Genomic DNA, 19511 nt, shown 5'->3' on the forward strand with positions numbered 1-19511 from the left:
GTCTCCAGGTGAAGCTGGAAGGTGGCTCAGAACAGTGCTGCCCCACTTCCACAGGACCCTCTGCTCCTATCACATCTTACCTGCCATCACAGTCAGCATGTTTGAGACAGAATATACTCATGTCAGATCCTCCACAATCATCAATACCAGTATTTGTACAAAACGTTTCAGAAAATACTGCTGTCTAGTGAATACATTTGAATGAAAAGGTAGTAATTTTTTTACCTTTCAAAGAATTAAAATAAATTTTAAGAGTCTTAAAATGTCTTTCTGTTCTTCTAGCAAAAAAGAGAGAACCACTAGATGTAAGAAATTTTGATTATAGTGCTCGAAGCTGGACTGGAAAATCTCCAAAACAATTTTTGATTGACTGGTGCAGGAAGAATTTTCCCAAGAGCCCAAATCCCTCTTTTGAAAAAGTTCCAGTTGGAAAATATTGGAAATGTAGGTATGTATTTCCTATGACCTTTATATTTTCCTTTTGTTCATTTAAAAATAAAATTGCTGCTGATTCTGTTTTGTTGACCCAGATTAGTGTTAGTATAGTGCCTTTATCCCAGATTCTTTTTTCAGTCTGCCAGGGAGGTCTTTCACCCTGGATAGTTCTGCAGAAGTAATGCTTAGACCCAACACAGTCACAAAGATAAGATTCCAGAAAGCAGGGATGAGTGGTTTTTATTGTACAGTTGAATAAAAGGTTAGTCTGAAGCAAGATAAAGGTAGTTAAATTTGGACAATAAACTTTTGGTATTCTCATTCAAACAAATCTATGAAGTCAGAGATGTTATATCTGTGAATACCAAAACCCCTTTGGAGATTGTTTAAAATGAAGTGGAAGTTAGAAATTTGTATTAAGCTACCACAAAATAAAGTGGAAGTTAGAAATTTGTATTAAGCTACCACAAAATAAAGTGGAAGTTAGAAATTTGTATTAAGCCACCACAAGTTTGTAGTAAAACTGGTGCAGTATCAGATATTAATATTATTTAGAAAACAAGTCTATAATGTATTGTAAAGTAGAATATTATTATGGACATAGTGTTACAAGTGAGTATTGTTTCTTGAAGGAACCAAGTGAAATAACTTCTTGCTGAAGGTAAAAGCTGCTAATAAGAATATGAGAAATTTATCTGCTGCTCCAACTGACATGAATCTGTTATACAGATGTTTGCATCTCAGTAGATCATTAAATGTCATCTCAGTCTATCCTAAGGAGTCATCAGCACATAAATGTTTAGACCTCCTTCCAGAGCAACTAACCTTGATGGTAATCTGTATTTGTATAAATATTTCTGCTTTGAGGGAAATGAAGACATTGGTTAAGAGCAAAAAAAAAAAATAAATCACAAATTCACTGGTGGAATCTGCTGAAAATTTTCTGCTATTCAATCAAGCTTTTATTAGCTGTTCCTGTGCGCTGAACTACTGAGTAATACGAAGTTTATTTCTCTTAGTTGCTCTATTTGAATGTCACTCTTCTGTTTTAAGCAAAAACATTAACAGGTGTGCTGTTTATGCAGGTAGCAAAAATTGAGATAAATGCCTTTGTGAATTTCTCTTTAAGGGTCAAGATTGTCAAATCATCAGATGATGTAATGGCAATGTGTCCTACAATTGTAACTGAAGACAGTATGCAAGCACAGCATCTAGCTGCTACTTTGGCACTCTACCATCTGACCAAAGGACAAGTAAGATTTTTCACCACTATTTCTGTTCTTGGCCTGGAATCTGTCTCTGCACTGGTTAGTTGTAATGCCTATAGTTAAATTCTAAAAATAGTTTAATGAAGTGTTTCCCATTAAATTCTTTACTAGTGTTCTGTGTTCATTCAGTTTCATCTATAATCATCTATATATGCTTTGCAGCATACAGGGAGGAAATGTTTAGATAGTAAAACTGTTCCTGCAGTGTTGTGTAGAATGCAAGCCAGTTGAAATTAAAAATGTGTTGTTTACATTTGCATTACTGTTTTGATAGTTGCTGTATTTAGAAGTAGCTCCCTAACTTGCTTTTTGCCATGTCTTTTGATACTCAAGTTTGTTTACGCATAAAATGTTAGTGATGCTACGAAGTAGTACCTAATATAATATTTTTTCTTCTTTTTCCACCTGAAGTCAGTTCATCAGCTGCTGCCTCCGACCTACCGAGATGTCTGGCTGGAATGGAGGGATATTGAAAAGAAAAAGGAGGAAGAGAACAAGATAGAGTCCAACAAGCCTCGTGATACCTTTATTGCTAGGTTATTGAACAAACTCAAACAGCAACAGCAGCTGCAGTCCGAAAACCAGCCTAAAGTGTCTGAGGGTCCTGAAGATTCCTGGGAAAACTTAGTTTCTGATGAGGACTTCAGCAGTCTCTCCCTTGAGCCCTCAGATGCAGATAATTTGGAACCTTCAAGAATACTGTTCAAAAAGCTGCAAAGTTCCTCCAAATACCAGAGGCTTCTGAAAGAGAGGCAGGAGTTACCTGTGTTTAAGCACAGATACTCGATTGTAGAAACTCTTAAAAAACATCGAGTAGTTGTTGTGGCTGGTGAAACAGGCAGTGGGAAGAGCACCCAGGTGCCCCATTTCTTGTTAGAAGACTTGTTGCTGGATGAAGGATCGAGTAAGTGCAACATTGTTTGCACACAACCCCGAAGAATCTCAGCAGTGAGTCTGGCAACTAGGGTTTGTGAGGAGCTAGGCTGCGAATCAGGACCAGGAGGAAAAGTAAGATGTGCCTGAATTCCTTTGTCTTGTCTTGATCAATCACAGGGGGCTGGATTGCTGGTACAAAGTTAAAATACTACTTCTTGCACAACCAAATAATTAAATGTTGTTTTCTCTTGAAAAGGGCTTCTTGGTATGCCAGTTGGTTTTTTTCAAGCTGTCACCTGCGAACCTCTGGGTATCTATGTGGGATTTCTAAAATCTTTAGGGGCTGGTGTGTAGGGCAGTGGTGTTTCATAGTGGAGATAGTCAAGCATTTGAACAGATTGCCCAGAGATTGTTGCATCACTATCACTAGGGATGGAGAAAACTCCTCTCAATAAGGCTGCGAGCAATCCAGTCTGGACTTGAGTGAGGCCCTGCTTTGAGAGAAGCTCTTTCCAACAGAGGTTATTTGGTTGTTTGAAGAAAGTCAAGGTCCTGTATTTTTATGGTAGTCTGTTTGTGCAGAAATAGTTTTGAGGCCTGCAAAGAATCCTGAAAAGAACATTGAGTTTGCCGGGTCTTTGCTCCTCTGGATAAATTTGGTATATTTTCCCTTTCTTAACAGAAAGTGCTTGTATAAATGTGTGGTAATCATTCACCATACTGTTTAATCAGCAACTTGTGCAGTGTCTGAATCTGACAGTTAGGCCATTTCACTTAACTTTGAATATCTCTAGGTTGTATATTAAGTTGTTCCTATATTTTTTATTTTTTTAAAGAATTCCCTGTGTGGATATCAGATTCGTATGGAATCAAGAACAGGAGAAGCCACCAGACTGCTGTACTGTACAACGGGTGTCCTGCTTCGGAAACTTCAAGAAGATGGTCTTCTTTCAAGCATATCTCATGTTATTGTAGATGAGGTTATTGGCTTTTTACTATTCTGCAGAAATTCTAGTTATTCTGGGCCTTGACCTGTGTTAAATCCTTGCTATAGATATGTTTTTCTAATTCTAGGTACATGAAAGAAGTGTCCAGTCTGATTTCTTGCTAGTTATCCTGAAAGAGATCTTGCATAAGCGTTCAGACCTGCATCTGATTTTAATGAGTGCTACTGTGGACAGTGAGAAGTTTTCCAGCTATTTCTCACACTGTCCCATTTTAAGGATCTCAGGGAGGAGTTACCCAGTTGAGGTGGGTAGATGTTTGTTTGACTATGCCTCATAGACACTTTGTGTACATGTATACAGCATTTGCCTTGTTAGAATCTATAGGAAATATACCCATATCACTTTTTAATTACCAAAAATACAGATCTTACAAGATTTTTTCGAGGACTTGTAAAGGATTTTAATGAGGTCAGTCCATCAGTGGCATTTTGATTTTTCTCTATTCAACCTAGGTAGGAAAAAAAATCAAAGCATTAAAGAATTACCTCACCTCCAATGCAACTTTGTCATTTCACTCTTAGGTATTTTTGTTATGTATGCTATATAGGCTGTGGTAAAGGTTATGTTACTGGTCATGTGGACAGGCCCATTAATAAACTTGTAGCAGCTCTAAGTTTGTTTTCCAAAATTGTAGCAAAGATTAAGCTGAAGCTTGCAAGATCTGTTAAAACATTAGGGTATGCCCTGTTCGGCCTTGTCATGGAACCATCTGAAAATGGAAAAGGTGCTGATGAGTTTCTGACATGCCTTGTATTTTTCTGTAAATTTTCACTCAAGATTTTCCATGTTGAAGATGTAATCGAAGCAACTGGCTACGTTCTGGAGAAAGACTCAGAATATTGTCAGAAGTTCCTGGAGGAGGAGGAGGAAGTAACAATAAATGTTACTAGCAAAGGAGGAGGCAGTATGAAGTACCAGGTAAAATAGCCATTTCTAGTTTAAGCTTGAAAATTCTGACTATTCTTTTTACTATTTCATAATTTTTTTGGTGTAATACCAAATGTTCTTTCAGTTGATAAAAGACAGACACAATGGTTTGTGAATGCTGCACCCTTTGGATTGTCTCTACAACTCCTGTGTAGCTGGCTTGGTTTTGCTGCATTTTTGGTGTTGACTTCTGTTGCGCAGATTCCCAGCTCTGAATCTATAAGCAGGAACAGGGAAAGCATTAAATTTTATTTTTTCCCCTCAAAGAATTCTCTTACATAGTGAACCTAACAACAGAAGAGGGAAGACCTTATCCTTTTTAGCTGAAATACTCCCAAAATCTTCCAGCTTGGCATGCCAATTGAGATAATTTACATGGGATGCTTGTATAGAGCTTTTTTGTTTAACACAGCTGATGTGTAATCCTTAGGTACTCTGCAGTGACAGCTGTATGTGCCTTTTGGGTCAAAATTCCTGAAGGGAAGACTACATGAATGCCTTCTGATTTTGGCAGCTTAGGCTGTTCATGTTTTGGGTAGATACCTGTCTGCTCTGACTTGCTTTCTTCAGATCTCTGCAGGACCATTTATCTTGGTGTGACCAAACTCTGATGCACATATTAAAAAACACACTCTTGTGTGCTCTGTTGATTTGTGTTATCCCTGGAGTGGTAGTAACCTGCTGCATCACAACAGCGTTCTCTCCTGAGTGCTGGTTCATCTTTGTGGCTTGTTTCTGTTGAGCCTTCAGGACAGAAGGACATGTGGTGTCAAGCTTCTAAAAGTCAATTATTAACAGTGAAATAATTTACAATAATGCCACTTAACAGAGAAGCTTTATGCTAAGTATGTGAGATGTATGTAAGCAATTTGTTCTGCTGAGTCCTCCTTTCTCCTGCTCCAAAACACTTCAGGAGTTTCCACCTGATTCACTCAACTTTCATTGCAACCATTAGCTGAGAAAAGGGAGATGAGGGAGAGGAGAAAGGGGAAACTACTCCAAAACAGGAGTTTTGAAAGAAGAATAGATACCCTGTCACGCCGATTTTAATTGATGCCAGTGAGATGCCAGGCGTGGACCTGGGAACTGTTTACTTCTTGGACAGACTTTAATTTTTGTCACGGTTGAGAAGGACATGCAACATAGATACATACACAGAAATAGTGGCAAAAGGCAAAAAGCTCTCTTTAATACAAATTAGCCCTTTTAATACTTTTTACATAAAGCATGTCTTTTGTTCATTGGATATAACATGTTACAAGGAACCTGTCATTGGCTACATATTACATAAGCACACATTTCGTTTATTGTCCTGTTTGACAAAAAAGCTTTCTCTTCTTTTGGCTCTTGTTCATCTTTCTTTTGGTAAGCATGCCTCCTTCTTGGCTGCTGCAATCATTCAGGGATACACGATGATCGGCTCAAGGTTGAAGTCTACAAGGCCTTCAGACCAGCTGTCAGCTCCCACAAATTTTTACCTTTTTCTTTTTTTAAAAAAAATCTGGAATATCACTTAACAGCAGTCGATACCTATACACATTATGTAGGTGGCTGTGATTTAGTCTAACTCACGCTGGTTTTGGTGGTATGTTAGTCACTTAAATGTCTCTTATCTCAAGCTCTGTTTTAAGTGAATGACAAATTAAGCTTCTGCTCTCTTACCTTCTTCTAAAGCACTAAGAATGTGATTTTCGTTTTTCCTGCTCTTGTTTTTTAGGAGTATGTCCCAGTCCAGTCTGGGCCTGGCAGCGATTTGACTCCTTACTATGCAAAGTACAGCAGTCGTACACAGCAGGCTATCCTATATATGAACCCGTACAAGATCAACCTTGAACTTATTTTGGAGCTGCTTGCATACTTAGGTACAGTCTACTTTTAAGAAGTTTATGTACTTGGGGTTGTCCTTTGGACTTATTTTCCAGTGTTTTCTACTGATAATGAAGTTCTCAACTTCATTCTTACATGAAAAATCCTAAAAAGCCTTGACCACAGGGCCCAGCATTAGTTCCTGCTCTCATGGTAAACTGTTTGCGAGTGCACATTTGATTTAACTTTGTGCCTGTACTGTGACTTTCCAGACAGAAGTCCGCAGTTCAAGAACATTGAGGGTGCTGTGCTGATCTTTTTGCCAGGCCTTGCCCATATCCAGCAGCTCTATGATCTCATTTCGACTGACAGAAGATTTAACTTGGGTGACCGGTAATGCAAATATTTGCTATAAAGTTTATAGTTTTAACTTAAAGCCCAACAAACATACTTGTTAAGGTTTGCTGTTCTTGAAAAGGGAAACTGAGGATTATACCTCGGAGCTGTTAGTGTTACTAATGTACTTTCATAATCTAAAAATTACATGATAGGAATAGTAAAGTAATAACTTTTCCTTTTTCAACAAACTTATGTAATCAGAAAGCACCTCACTATTTCTTTTCCAATTCTTAGGGTATGGAAGCTGCCATACCTGGAATATAGATTTCTGTGGCTTACTGTTTACATGGAAGTCTAGTGAGACAAAATCTAGAGCCAGTAATCTCCCAAGAGAAATGGCCTATAGTTTTAATGGCAGATAGTTTTGAAATTTACCTTGTGGGTAACTGAAAGTTAGCAACATGATTGCATAGAAAGATTATTTTCAGTCAAATGCTAAAGATCCATAGGTGGACTGAGGAATCAAGGTCTGGAAGAGAAGGGAAGTCTCATCTCTGAAGGCCTTTGTTACTCAAACTGAAAGTCGCATGTGTTTATAGTCGTGTGCAAAGTTTCAGTAATGGTACTTGTCTTGAAGCACAGTGTAAAGAGCTTGGGTTCATGGACTCCTGGTTCCCTTTCTTTCCTAGGCTATTGTTGTAAATTAACCTGGAGTTCTGCAGTAGTGCTGTTTTTCCTGCATTATTACTGCACAGAAGATCAGCCCTATGAACTTATGATGTTACTCTTTCTTGGTACTGTAATAAAAGAGTGAACCAGACTTTCATACCTAATCATACAAAGTTTTGCTCTTTCAGTTGTCCATTCTAGTTGCTTTCTCCAAACTGTTGTCATGCTGATCTCAATTTTTTGCCATCTCGTATTTGGTAAGTGTATATTGGTAACTATGATTTCTTTTTCTAGGCACAAGTTGATAGCTTTGCATTCTGTGCTTTCAACTCAAGATCAAGCAGCTGCATTTTCCATACCTCCTCTTGGTGTTAGAAAGGTATGATACATTTAGAAAGGCAGAGTTCACCAGTGAAAGGAGAAACTTTCTGTGGGTGCAACTCTGAATTGTTTCAAGATCAATTCATACAGAATTACACAACAACCAGTTGTTCCCTAAATTTCTGACTGCAAAGAAACAATTCTAATACAGTGGTCTGTAATAGGTAGAAGTTAATATGCTCTGAAAACGTTGACAGCAATCTTTAAACCTAATATTTTTCTAAGAAATTCTTTAATTGTTGCTATCCTGTGTTTTAACTATTGTTAGCCAGTAACTATAGCTTTTATCTAGGAAAATAGTATTTTATTTGCTGCCAAACTGTTTTACTAATGTTGACCAATTTTGGAAGATACTAATTGGTAATTTTGATGAATTATAAAATGAAAAGTGAATCTGAAATTCTTAACCAAGTTTTCATTTCCTCTCAGTGATTGGGGAAAACCAGACCGTTTTCCAAGTCATGTAGGTTTTAATGCTTTGTCAGATTATAGAAGGAAGCATTTCTGGGTAAAATATTTTAACCAGACTTACTCTATAATATGATTTAAAGAATGAAACCTGTAGGCATTCCATAATTCTTCTATTTATGTTATGTTACTTTTTCCAGATTGTTTTGGCAACCAACATAGCAGAGACAGGTATTACAATACCAGATGTTGTCTTTGTAATTGATACTGGAAGAACGAAAGAAAACAGGTGAGAGTTTGGTTTTCATCAGTCATACTGTGATCACTGTAAATATTGGGATGTTAGTGCTGCAAGAATTTGATAGTGTCCTTATGCGACAGTTCTGGATGCAAAGATGTGCCTGAGTTTTCAAAGGAAAAACTCTTTGAACAGGTTGCAGTTTAGGTATGAGTTTGGGATGTATCTCTGGATTTTCAAATGGTGTGAAAAACAACAAGGAAAGTTGTTTATCGATACGGAGAGTCACGAATAAGTACTGGTTTAAAAATAAGGAAGATCCTTATTATACCATTTCAGTTTAAAAAGTTATTTGTTCTCCACTTTAAATGTAAGAAATGTGTTAGAACAATTCTGAATTGCCAGGGAGATGAAATAATAAAAACCTGTTTAATTTTCCAGCTTTCACACTCTTTGACAGTTGTATTCAAGGTTCTGTAATACACAGTTTCTCCCGGGCATGCTTAATTTTCAAAGCTAAATATGTCTTCAAGTAAATACTATTTAAATATATTATCAACGTGCTGGTAGTTAAGCTTATAAAATTTTAGTTCTGAAATCTGACTAGGCACTTGCTTTATAATGTTTAAGGTATCACGAAAGCAGTCAGATGAGCTCCCTGGAAGAGACCTTTGTGAGTAAAGCCAGTGCTCTGCAGCGACAAGGGAGAGCTGGGCGTGTCAGGGATGGGTTCTGCTTCCGAATGTACACGAGAGAGAGGTATGGTGAACTAAGCAGGAGTTTGTTAGTCACATAGCTATCTCTTTTATTCTGTGCAGAATCAAGAATTTCTGTGGAAATTCACCTAATTACTGCAAACTGGAGAGATTGAACTGGGAAAAAAAACTACGAAGCAAACAAACTCAGAATTTGAATATCATATGAATAAAGGGTTACAATAGTGTTTGTTTCACTTTTTTAAAAGAGGTTAATTTTATTCATAGTATCTGTACAATGTGTTTCGAAAAAAATAAATTCATAGTTAACGTGTGGCACCAAGGGATTGTAGAATATCAGTTTTTAGCAACGCCTACTGCCTCACATCAAATATGTGCAAACTTTACCTCTTGATCTGTGAATTTTTATCAGACAAATCCATAGGTTTCTGAAGTGGTATCCCTGTGGATAAGGTTTGGGGTCACTGCACAGTTAGTTTATGTTACTGCTGTGGAGTAACCTTTTTCCTGTTTCTGTGAAAGTCTGAAGCAGCTTTCATCTGAGAAGGGATTAAGGCTAAAGTATCTTGATGCAAGCAATGATTTTACCCACATACAAGACTTTGAGTTTGAGAGCTGTGCATTTTGCTTGTTTTGAAACTTGGGGTCTTACTGCCTTTCCCTCTGTGACTAAAACTTGCTTTCCAAGCTACAACACATGCCTTAATTCAAATGATGGGTAGTTTAATCAAGCTACAACCCCTACCTTGCCCCTCAAAAGAACATCTATGAGAAATTACCATGTGAAACATAGATTTAATTCAAAGATTAAATGGAATTTGTGTGTTTCTGTGTTTTTACGATGTTGCAGGTTTGAAAGTTTCATGGAATATTCTGTTCCAGAAATACTGCGTGTGCCTTTGGAGGAATTATGCCTTCATATTATGGTATCGTTTTTGGTTTTAGAACTGCTGACCTTGTGGGGTGGGTTGACTTTTTCTGGGCACTGGGTGCCCACCAAAGCTGTTCTATGACTCCCCTCCTCAACTGGACAGGAGAGAGAAAGTAAAACAAAAGGCTTATAAGTAGAGATAGGGAGAGATCACTCACTGGTTATAGCAAAACAGGCTTTATTTGGGGAAATTAATTGAATTTAGAAGCAATCAAATCAGAGTAAGATAATGAGAAGTAAAAGCCAAATCTTACTAACACCTTCCACCCCACCCCTCCCTCCTACCCCCCAGCAATGCAGAGGGATGGGGAATGGGGGCTATGATCAGTTCATCACATACTGTTTCTGCTGCTGCTTCCTCCTCTGAGGGGAGACTCCTTCCCCTGCTCCATCACGGGGTGGGTCCCTGCCACAGGAGACAGTCCTCCACAAACTTGTCCAATGCTTCCCACAGGGTGCAGTTCTTTATTAACTGCTCCAGCATGGGTCCTCCACAGGGTCACAAGTACTGCCAGCAAACCTGCTCCAATGCGGGCTCCTCTCTCCATGGGGCCACAGGTCCTGCCAGGAGGCTGCTCCAGTGTGGGCTCTCCACAGGGTCACAGCCTCCTGCAGGTATCCACCTGTTCGGGCATGGGCTCAGCCATGGACCTCCGTGGGCTGCAGGGGCACAGCCTTCCTCACCATGATCTTCCACACAGGCTGCAGCAGCTGGAGCACCTCCTCCGCTTCCTTCTTTGCTGACTCTGCAGGGTTGTTGATCTCACAGATTCTCACCTCTCTCTTCTCTGGCTACAGTTTGCTTCTGCACAATTACTTATCCCAGAGGCACTACCACCATCTCCCATTGGCTCAGTCTTGTCCAGCAGCCAACCATCCTGGAGCTGGTTGACATTGGCTTTATCAGACATGGGGAAGGCTTCTAGCAGCTTCTAACAGAAGCCACCTTGTAGCCCCCTGCTACCAAAACCTGCCATGAAAACCAATTGTCTTTGTCAGCTTTGTTAGCTAAAAATATTAAGTGTACCTGTGGAGGAATTACGCCTTCATACTGTTATCTAGTCTTGGTTTTGGAATTACTGACCTTATTAGCTGAAAAGTTTTGCTAGGTCAGACCTGACCCAGTGTAATTGGTTAGTGGAGCTTCTCCCCCCAGGGCTGGGAGTCAACTCAGCACTTGAGTGCTAGAAAATCCAGAGCATGCTGTTCAGTGAGAATAGCATAGTGTGCTGCTCCAGTTTGCCTCAGAGTGACAATTCAAACTCAGTAAAATAGCCCAACTGATTTCAGCTTAAGGGAGCAATTCCATTCCCTCTCTTCCTGTCCTAATTGAGCAGGACATGCATGGGAGAACTAGCAACTTGGCAAATCAGTGCTAGGTTGAACTGCGTCCCATCAGATGTCCTTCCAAACAGTGAAGTTTTGTTAACCTCATGTGGGGCTTCTGGGAAGCACAAGGCTTGCTCAGAGGAGAGGGAATGTGAGCTTCTGCTTGCAAGAGCAGCTTTCTAGTTTTCTTCGTAGCTACTAGAAAACATTGTTATAAAAAGTTTTTATATGGAAACATATACTCATTTTCTCCACAGAAATGCAATCTTGGCTCTCCTGAAGATTTTCTTTCCAAAGCATTAGACCCACCGCAGCAGCAAGTAATTGGTAATGCAATGAACCTGCTGAGGAAGATTGGGGCTTGTCAGTTAAACGAGCCCAAGCTGACTCCATTGGGCCAGCACCTTGCAGGCCTTCCTGTTAATGTAAAGATTGGCAAAATGCTTATATTTGGTGCTATATTTGGCTGCTTGGATCCTGTGGTGAGTAAAGAAAAATAAATTGTATCTAAACTTTAAAAGTTATAGAAATTGTTAACTCTGTGCATTGAATCTGATTTCTTGCAACATGGTTTTTTGAAGAGATGATGCAAGAAGTTGGAATGTTTATTTCAGTGTGAGGGCGGCTGAACATCATGGAGGGGAATAATCTAATAATCATTATGGTTGGTTCAATGATCTTAAAGTTCTTTTCCAACCTAAAATGATTCCGTGATTCTGAACTAAGTGCTATTCACAAGGGATAGTCAGGCTTGGTCTCCAGTTTTGTCTGAGGTGATCCCAGGGGGTCTGACATGTAGAGGGAAAGTCCTCTTACACATATGGGTTAGGCCAGTCTGCATTTCCCCATAAGTTATGTGCCAAGGACACAATGATGTAAAGTTACTGCAAATTAACTGATGCAGTAACTTACTATATAAAGACTGTGGCAGAGCTTACATTTTCACCTATTCCATTCAGTTAATTGCAATTTAGGATGAAACATGGGTATCTGAGTTGATGGAAAGTGAAAGTTAAAATTCTTTGTTCCCTTCAATATCTCCTGTTCATGTGGCATAACCTAAAGCAGTTGATTGATCTGACTTCCACTGTATCAGGTATTGCTCTGTCATTTAGCAAAACTCTTTTCATTTGAGTTTTGAGATGTAATTTTTTTTACCATGGTATGTAAGGCACTATGTAAGCATGGCTTTAATATAAGCAAATACTGAATTCTATGTAGGAAATTCTCATGGTGATAAGTTTTTCTTGTCATTTAGTAGAAGAAAAGCTGTTGTTAAATATTGCATATTATCCATAGAGTGCAAGAGCTAGTGATCCTGAGGCACAAGGAATTGGGCAAGGAAGACAAGATGGTTATGGATGAGTCAAGACCTGCTGGTCAGAGTTAAGGGCAGCAAGCAAATGCACAGGCAGTGGAAGTAAGGACGTATCCTGGGAAGAGTGTAGAGACATGGTATAGTTGTGTAGGGATGGAGTGAGGAAGGCCATGGCAAAGCTGCAGCTGAACATGGCAAGGGACACAAAGAATAACAGGAAGGGCTTCTACAGGTATGTCAGTCAGACAAAGGCTGGAGCAAGCACAACCCCACTGATGTACACGACCAACTGATAGCAATGGATGAGAAGAAGGCTGAGGCACTCAACAACGTTTTTGCCTCAGTCTTCAATAGCAACCTCTCTTCCCACACCTCTCGAGTGGATGGACTGCAAAACAGGGACTGGGGGAGCAAAGTCTCTCCCACTGTAAGAGTAGATCAGGTTCATGACTGCCTGAGGAACCTGAATGTACATGAGTCTAAGGGACCTGATGAGACAGATCTGAGGGAATTGACTGATGCAGTTGCCAAACAACTTTCCATGATATTCAAAAAGTTATGGCAGTTAGGGGAGCTCCCAGGTGACTGCAAAAAGGGAAACATTGTACTCATCTCTTATAAAAAATAAGAAAGACCCTGACCTGTCAGCCTCACCTCTGTGCCTGGGAATATCATAGAACAGATCCTTCTAGGAGCTATGCTAAGGCATGTGGGGGTGAGGGAGATGATTCGAAACAGCTGGCACAGCTTCACCATGGGCAAGTCCTGCCTGACCAGCCAAGGGCTACAGGTGTCCTGGAAGATGATCAGAGAGGACTGGAGCACCTCTCAATGAGGACAGACTGACAGGAAGCCAGGAGATGAGGCCCTGGTTGCACCTTTTCAGTACTTGATGTCGGAGAGGGAATTTTTACAAGGGCATGTAGTGATAGGACAAGAGGGAATGGATTTAAACTGAAAGAGAGTGGGTTTAGGTTGGATATTAGGAAGAAATTCTTTACTGTGAGTGTGGTGAGGCACTGGCACAGGTTGCCCAGAGAAGCTGTGGATTTCCCATCTCTGGAGGTGTCCCAGGCCAGGTTGAATGAGGCTTTGAACAACCTAATCTAGTGGAAGATGTCCCTGCCCATGGCAGTGGGATCAGAACTATATGATCTTTAAGATCCCTTCCAGTCCAAACCAAAGTATAATTCTATGATGCCTGTAAAAGAAAATCTAAAGCTATTTGTGTGATAAACTTGTAAGCTTGTAATAAAATACTCTTAAGTGATGTGTACTTTACTAATTGCAGGCAACTCTGGCTGCTGTTATGACAGAAAAATCCCCATTTACTACACCAATTGGACGAAAAGATGAAGCAGATCTGGCAAAATCATCTCTAGCTATGGCAGTTTCAGACCATATAACCATCTACAACGCTTATTTGGGGTAAGTGATAATTGTCCTGTGCTTATAGCTAGTTGCAGATAACACTTAAGTAATGCAGTTACGTAAAGAATCCTTAATAACTATCTCCTCTGAATTGCTTTCAAGTTATCCTCTTCAGAATGACAATAGATTGCCAAAGACTGTAACACAGAAGGATAACTTGCTTAGTATTTTTTTCTATAACACCTTTTAACTATGCTTGCACACGTGCAGAGGTTTACTGTGTCAGTTTATCCTAGTGTTTAAAGTATTTTGTTTGCAGTTAGGTGTTATTCTGACCAGAATGATTTGTATTTAATAAAACACAAACATATAAAATGACTTACAGTCTTTTTCTTTTTAGGGTATTGGTACTAAGTCGCAAAAAACACACCTGAATTTAGTTTCTATGGGCAAGACAGACAGAAATGTGTGTGTTTTTTGTGAGAAAATTACCTTGTATTTTTGTAAATGTCTGACAAATCTGTGTTACAGGTGTGTGTTCTGGAGTCCCCTTAGACCAGCAGCATTCCTCTTCATTAGTGCAGTTTATTTTAGTGTTGAGTGGAGAGTGCTGACCAAAAGACATTACTCCTTTTTAACTTAACATCACTTTTATTGTACTTTTGATGGGATTCTTCTTGCTATACTAAGAGGATTTTTTTCCTCAGGTGGAAAAGGGCTCGACAAGAAGGAGGGTATCGTGCTGAAATGACTTACTGCAGAAGAAACTTCCTTAACAGGACTTCACTGTTAACTCTGGAGGTAAACCAGATAATTATGCTTTGCAGTCACAGGTTATTGTTAAAATTTCCCTCTGAAAATGTCATTCCCTTTTAAAGAGGTGATATATCACTGTTGCTATTTAGACAAGAAAGTGGAATGCTAGAGACTGATGAAATGCAACGCCCTCAGTTGAGGAAGCTGTGTCTGCATTGGAGTTTTGAAACTCAACTTTGATGTTCAGCTTTGCAGTCACTGCTGTTGGAGGAACTGGGCCTAACTTTCACCAAAGATTCAAAACTTCATACTGTGTTATTCTTGATATCAAAGAACAGGCTTGTTAACAGTTAATTTGAAAAATGAGCCACAAACTTGGCTAAATGACCATTTATTTTCAGAGAGAAAATGTTTTAATTAGTCTTTCCTGTTTGCATTGGGGTAAGTGAGCACTTCTGAGCAGAAGTGGATCTTTGAGGCAAATGTAGCTTTTCATTTTAACTACAGGTGAGAGCTTTAGTATTTGCAGCACACATAGTACCGTATATCTAATCCTGTATTCCAGGTAATGCCTTTTACCACAGAAATTGTTCCAGACGTTGCTATGTGTGTAGAGATGGTCAAGACACAGGTTCTGTGACAACAGCCGAATTCTATTTCTACAGTGCTTCTTTTATATTGTTCTTCACACACCGTGTTAATTACCTATTGGTCAGTGATGTAGTAATGCTTAATTTGTTGGTTAACAGCTGCTTATGCATACCCTTACTAATTATCCCAAAATACCCTCCTTTTATGGTCATCTTACTCCTTTCCCACAAGATGTTTTGCCTCGTTAGTCTCACAGGTACAGGCTTATCTTAATGCCGTGCTCACTTGTGAGGCCTTCAGTCCACTGTCAGCCTTCACAGAAATAGCCAATATTCCAAGTGGCTGCAGAAAATACAAGTGGTTTTTCTAGTAAGAGGTTTTCCACAGGAGAGCATGAATAATTCAGATGAAGTGTCATTGCTTGCTGACAAAGTGAAGTTTGTAACCTTTTTGATTCAAATTTTTGCTAACACCTTACTAATTTCAGGATGTGAAGCAAGAACTCATAAGGGTGGTCAGAGCAGCAGGATTCGCAGCACCTACAACACAATGTGGACGGGATGGAAACGGAGCCACACAATCCCTTTCTCTCAGTGAAATAGCTCTTCTTAAAGCTGTGTTGACGGCAGGGCTGTATGATAACATAGGAAAAATAATGTATACGAAGTCTGTGGATATCACAGAGAGGCTGGCTTGCATGGTAGAAACTGCTCAGGGTAAAGCACAAGTGCATCCCTCCTCTGTAAATCGAGACTTGCAGACATATGGATGGCTGCTTTACCAGGAGAAGGTAAGTTGAAGGTAGCTGGTAGTTTATGTAAAGGTGGAGTTATGCCTCTAATATACTGCTTTACAGTAATGTACATTACTTAATATTTGAATGTTTTCTTTGGCTTAAAGAGTCTTTAATTATCCTAAGTCTGTAAAAAATTAGTCACCTGAGTGCTGAAGAAAAAGAAGGTAAGGTTGAAGGTCATGAGGAAATCTGTTTGTGGTGACACTGGTAGCGATAAAGGAAAGGAACTTTGTGTGTCATTTAACTTAATAGTATTATGGACTTCTTAAATAGAGTCCTGTTGATTTTACTATCACTTTAAGCAGAAATATGTAGTAGTAACATTTCAAAGTATGCTTTTACTTTTTCACTATTCTAAGCAGACTCAAAGGTACTGACCTCATATATCCCAGCAATAATTTTGTAATTGACTGCTGAACTCCCTAAGTAAATTACATTTATTTTCCTGTCACTTTCTTCCCCTTTACAACTGGAAATCTTGTCAGCTATTTGCTGAATTCTAGTGTTTGTATTTAGTTACAGTTCTGGTACAACAGAACTTTGACAGCAGTTGCTTAATGGTCAAATTTATTGTAGAGACACAGGAAATATTAGACTACTTAATGCATGTGAAGTGATAGTATTTTTTTGAGAGCTGAAAGTATTTCCTGCCCCCAAGAACATTGTAATGTAAGCACAGGACACGGGCTAAGGTTAAGTTATTCCATGAACAGTGGATCGAACAAAGCCTGCACTTCTGTGTGAAGATAGACCCTTTTTGCTTCCTTTCTTCACACTGCAACTCATTCCCATCCCATTCTGTCTTTATCTGAGAGAGGCTTCAAAGCCAGAGGTGTTATATACTGAGCCCCATAGTTCACTCAGTGTATGTGTCTGTGTTTGCCAAATATATGCATGTGCATATGTGAATGGATTGGAAAAAATGGCTGCTCCCAAGCAGAATGTGTAATGAAAGAGCTTTACCTGCCTTTTACTTCAGTAGATTTATTATTTCTGATGTCACTTCTGTGAACAGCACTAAGCTACCATTCTCTTTCCATTTGAAGTTTAACAATATAACTGTGGCTTTAGGTAATATCCTGGTAGCATATAAGCCTGTCATTTACTTAGAGGTGAGTTATTTTACGTGGTCTAGGGCAAACAAATAGCCATTGATTGTTTGTGTCCAATAACTTGTTGTTGGTTGGATCTTGAAGGCAAAAAACCGTGGTTTTTTTTTGTTTAAAAGTGTCGATCAAATTGGGTGTTAGAGATGTTAATGTGGCTTGGGAGTTTTTGTTGCCGTTTTTAATGGTTGTGTTTGTTTATATGCAGGTAAGATATGCTAAGGTGTATTTGAGAGAAACTACTTTAATATCCCCCTTTCCCATTTTGCTGTTTGGTGGGGGTATAGAAGTGCAGCACCGGGAGCGTCTCCTGACAGTTGATGGCTGGATCCATTTTCAGGTGTGTTGAAGTGATAAATAAACTACCCTTTTGGTTCCATGGGCTTTTGTGTTACAGAGTTGATGTACCAGCTTAATTCAGACCACTGTGTATGTGGGATGGAGACAAGAGGGAAGAAAGGAAGAGAGAATTAAAGAAAGTGATGGGAAATTTTATATACATGTAATGAAATCTTAGTGAATCCCACTCAAAAGAATAGGCTTATCATGTGTGGCTTGCAACAGATCAGTTCCCTCTGTCTGCGTGAAGAAAGTGGTCTTTTTCAGGAAAGGTATTGAAAATGGATGTAGACCAAACCTTTGTGAGAGCTGGTACTGAAAGCAGGTACTGTTTTTCTATTACCCTTTCCTACAATCTCATAATCACGTAACAACATATTTATCTTTAATATACTACTTGATATACTGCTCTGTAGACCAGACTGAATTATTTCAAATGTAAAAAATACCCCAGAGTGTAAAATACCTGCTTACATAGGTTTGGGGTGTTTGGTTTTCTTGTTTAGCCTTTTTCTTTTCCATGTGTAAAAGTTTTATGTGGAAATGGGAAAACTCAGTGTATTTTTCTTAGCATATTTCTTCAGGCAAAACAGTTGACATGTCAAGATCCTCTGTAAATTCTTTTAAGTGGCAAACACTGGTTTTTACTATCCTGCCAGCTACTTGGTTACAATTTTCTGTGCTCCTGTGGGCCTTGTCACATTCAAAAATGGCTATAAGCTACAAAACATTTTAATTTTTTTCACTCTGCTGATGCAACCAACCTACTAATTTAATGCCTTGGTTAACATAAATATGGTACTTTTAAAAACAGGTCCCTTGTGGGTTTGTTGGAGAGTTTTTTTATGGTCTCTGTGTGGCTACAGTTGTGCAGCTGCTGGGCCAATCACATCTCATAGTGTGTTTCGGAATTTGTGTTGCTACTGACATGCTGAGCAGAACATGTTGCATTTTGTGCTTCTGCTGTAATAGCTATTCATTGTGCCAAAGGCAGTGTATAAATGAAGTAAAGACTGGAGTAGGGAGGGAGGGATAAAACGAAATACTTATGGGAGAGGGTTCAGATTTAGGTATCCCACTTCCTAGTGATATTTAGGAGAGGTTTGATTGGTTTTCTCAGGGAGACCTCCTGAGAGGGAAATGTGTAGCTGTTTTATTTCAGGCATAAATTTAAATTGTACTTGTTTGCCTCGGTGGAAAAAAGCAATTAATTGGGGAGCTTATTGATAAATTAGTTTCCCCATGTGCTAGTTGGTCATGGAATGTGTGGGAACACGTTCTGTGTTACCCTTCTGAGCTGCTGTTCTTTAGGCTGTGATGCTACAACCAGCCAGTGCTTTAAGGCTAAGGCATAACGTCAGCCCAGTCATTTAATGACCGTACTATCCATATGCTTAAAATCATGTATATGCTTCCTGTTTGCTAGGATGTTGTTACAAACCTCTATTAATATGTAAGGTAGTCTTTTGATCTGTTCAGGCACAAACTGATAATGCCAATGCTTGTCTTTTCTGTTCTTATAGGCTCCTGTAAAGATAGCAGTAATTTTCAAACAACTGAGAGTTCTCATTGAGTCTGTTTTAAAGAGGAAGCTTGAAAATCCTAAAATGTCACTTGAAGGTAACTTTATTACTGCATTGCTGACATTGCTGTTTAAGTGGACCTTGTGGCAAATCTGAGGAATCACTAGTGCACACGGCAGGGCTGGTGTGGCATTACCTTGAGTGACATCCAGAAAGTCATTCCTAACCCTGTGTGTCCCACCCCAGATGTATAAAGATCTGCACAACTGCTGTTTTAAAGATATCCCTGGTAACAGCATCAAAGGTAGTGGTAGCAATGGTGAGTTAGGCATCAAAACAGAAGATTGTGTGTGAAGAATTGTAGGCATGGATGAATTTTAA

General features: G+C 39.2%; 1 protein-coding gene across 1 annotated transcript; it reads left to right on the plus strand.

Annotated features, from left to right (window-relative positions):
• Positions 1-282: 282 nt before the first annotated feature.
• Positions 283-19286, plus strand: DHX29 (DEAH (Asp-Glu-Ala-His) box polypeptide 29; the record flags this gene model as incomplete). The annotated part of the gene is made up of 18 exons (XM_009077392.1): positions 283-448; positions 1565-1688; positions 2115-2711; positions 3416-3559; positions 3654-3830; positions 4364-4504; positions 6231-6375; positions 6592-6712; positions 7622-7706; positions 8317-8405; positions 8985-9113; positions 9921-9996; positions 11588-11812; positions 13940-14076; positions 14727-14820; positions 15854-16156; positions 17477-17608; positions 19131-19286. Coding segments are annotated over 18 exons (3041 nt in total), but the record flags the coding sequence as incomplete, so codon positions are not given.
• Between the last annotated feature and the right edge of the window lie 225 nt (positions 19287-19511).

This window comes from Acanthisitta chloris, unplaced genomic scaffold (assembly GCF_000695815.1).
Source record: "Acanthisitta chloris isolate BGI_N310 unplaced genomic scaffold, ASM69581v1 scaffold8706, whole genome shotgun sequence".
NCBI lineage: Eukaryota > Metazoa > Chordata > Aves > Passeriformes > Acanthisittidae > Acanthisitta > Acanthisitta chloris.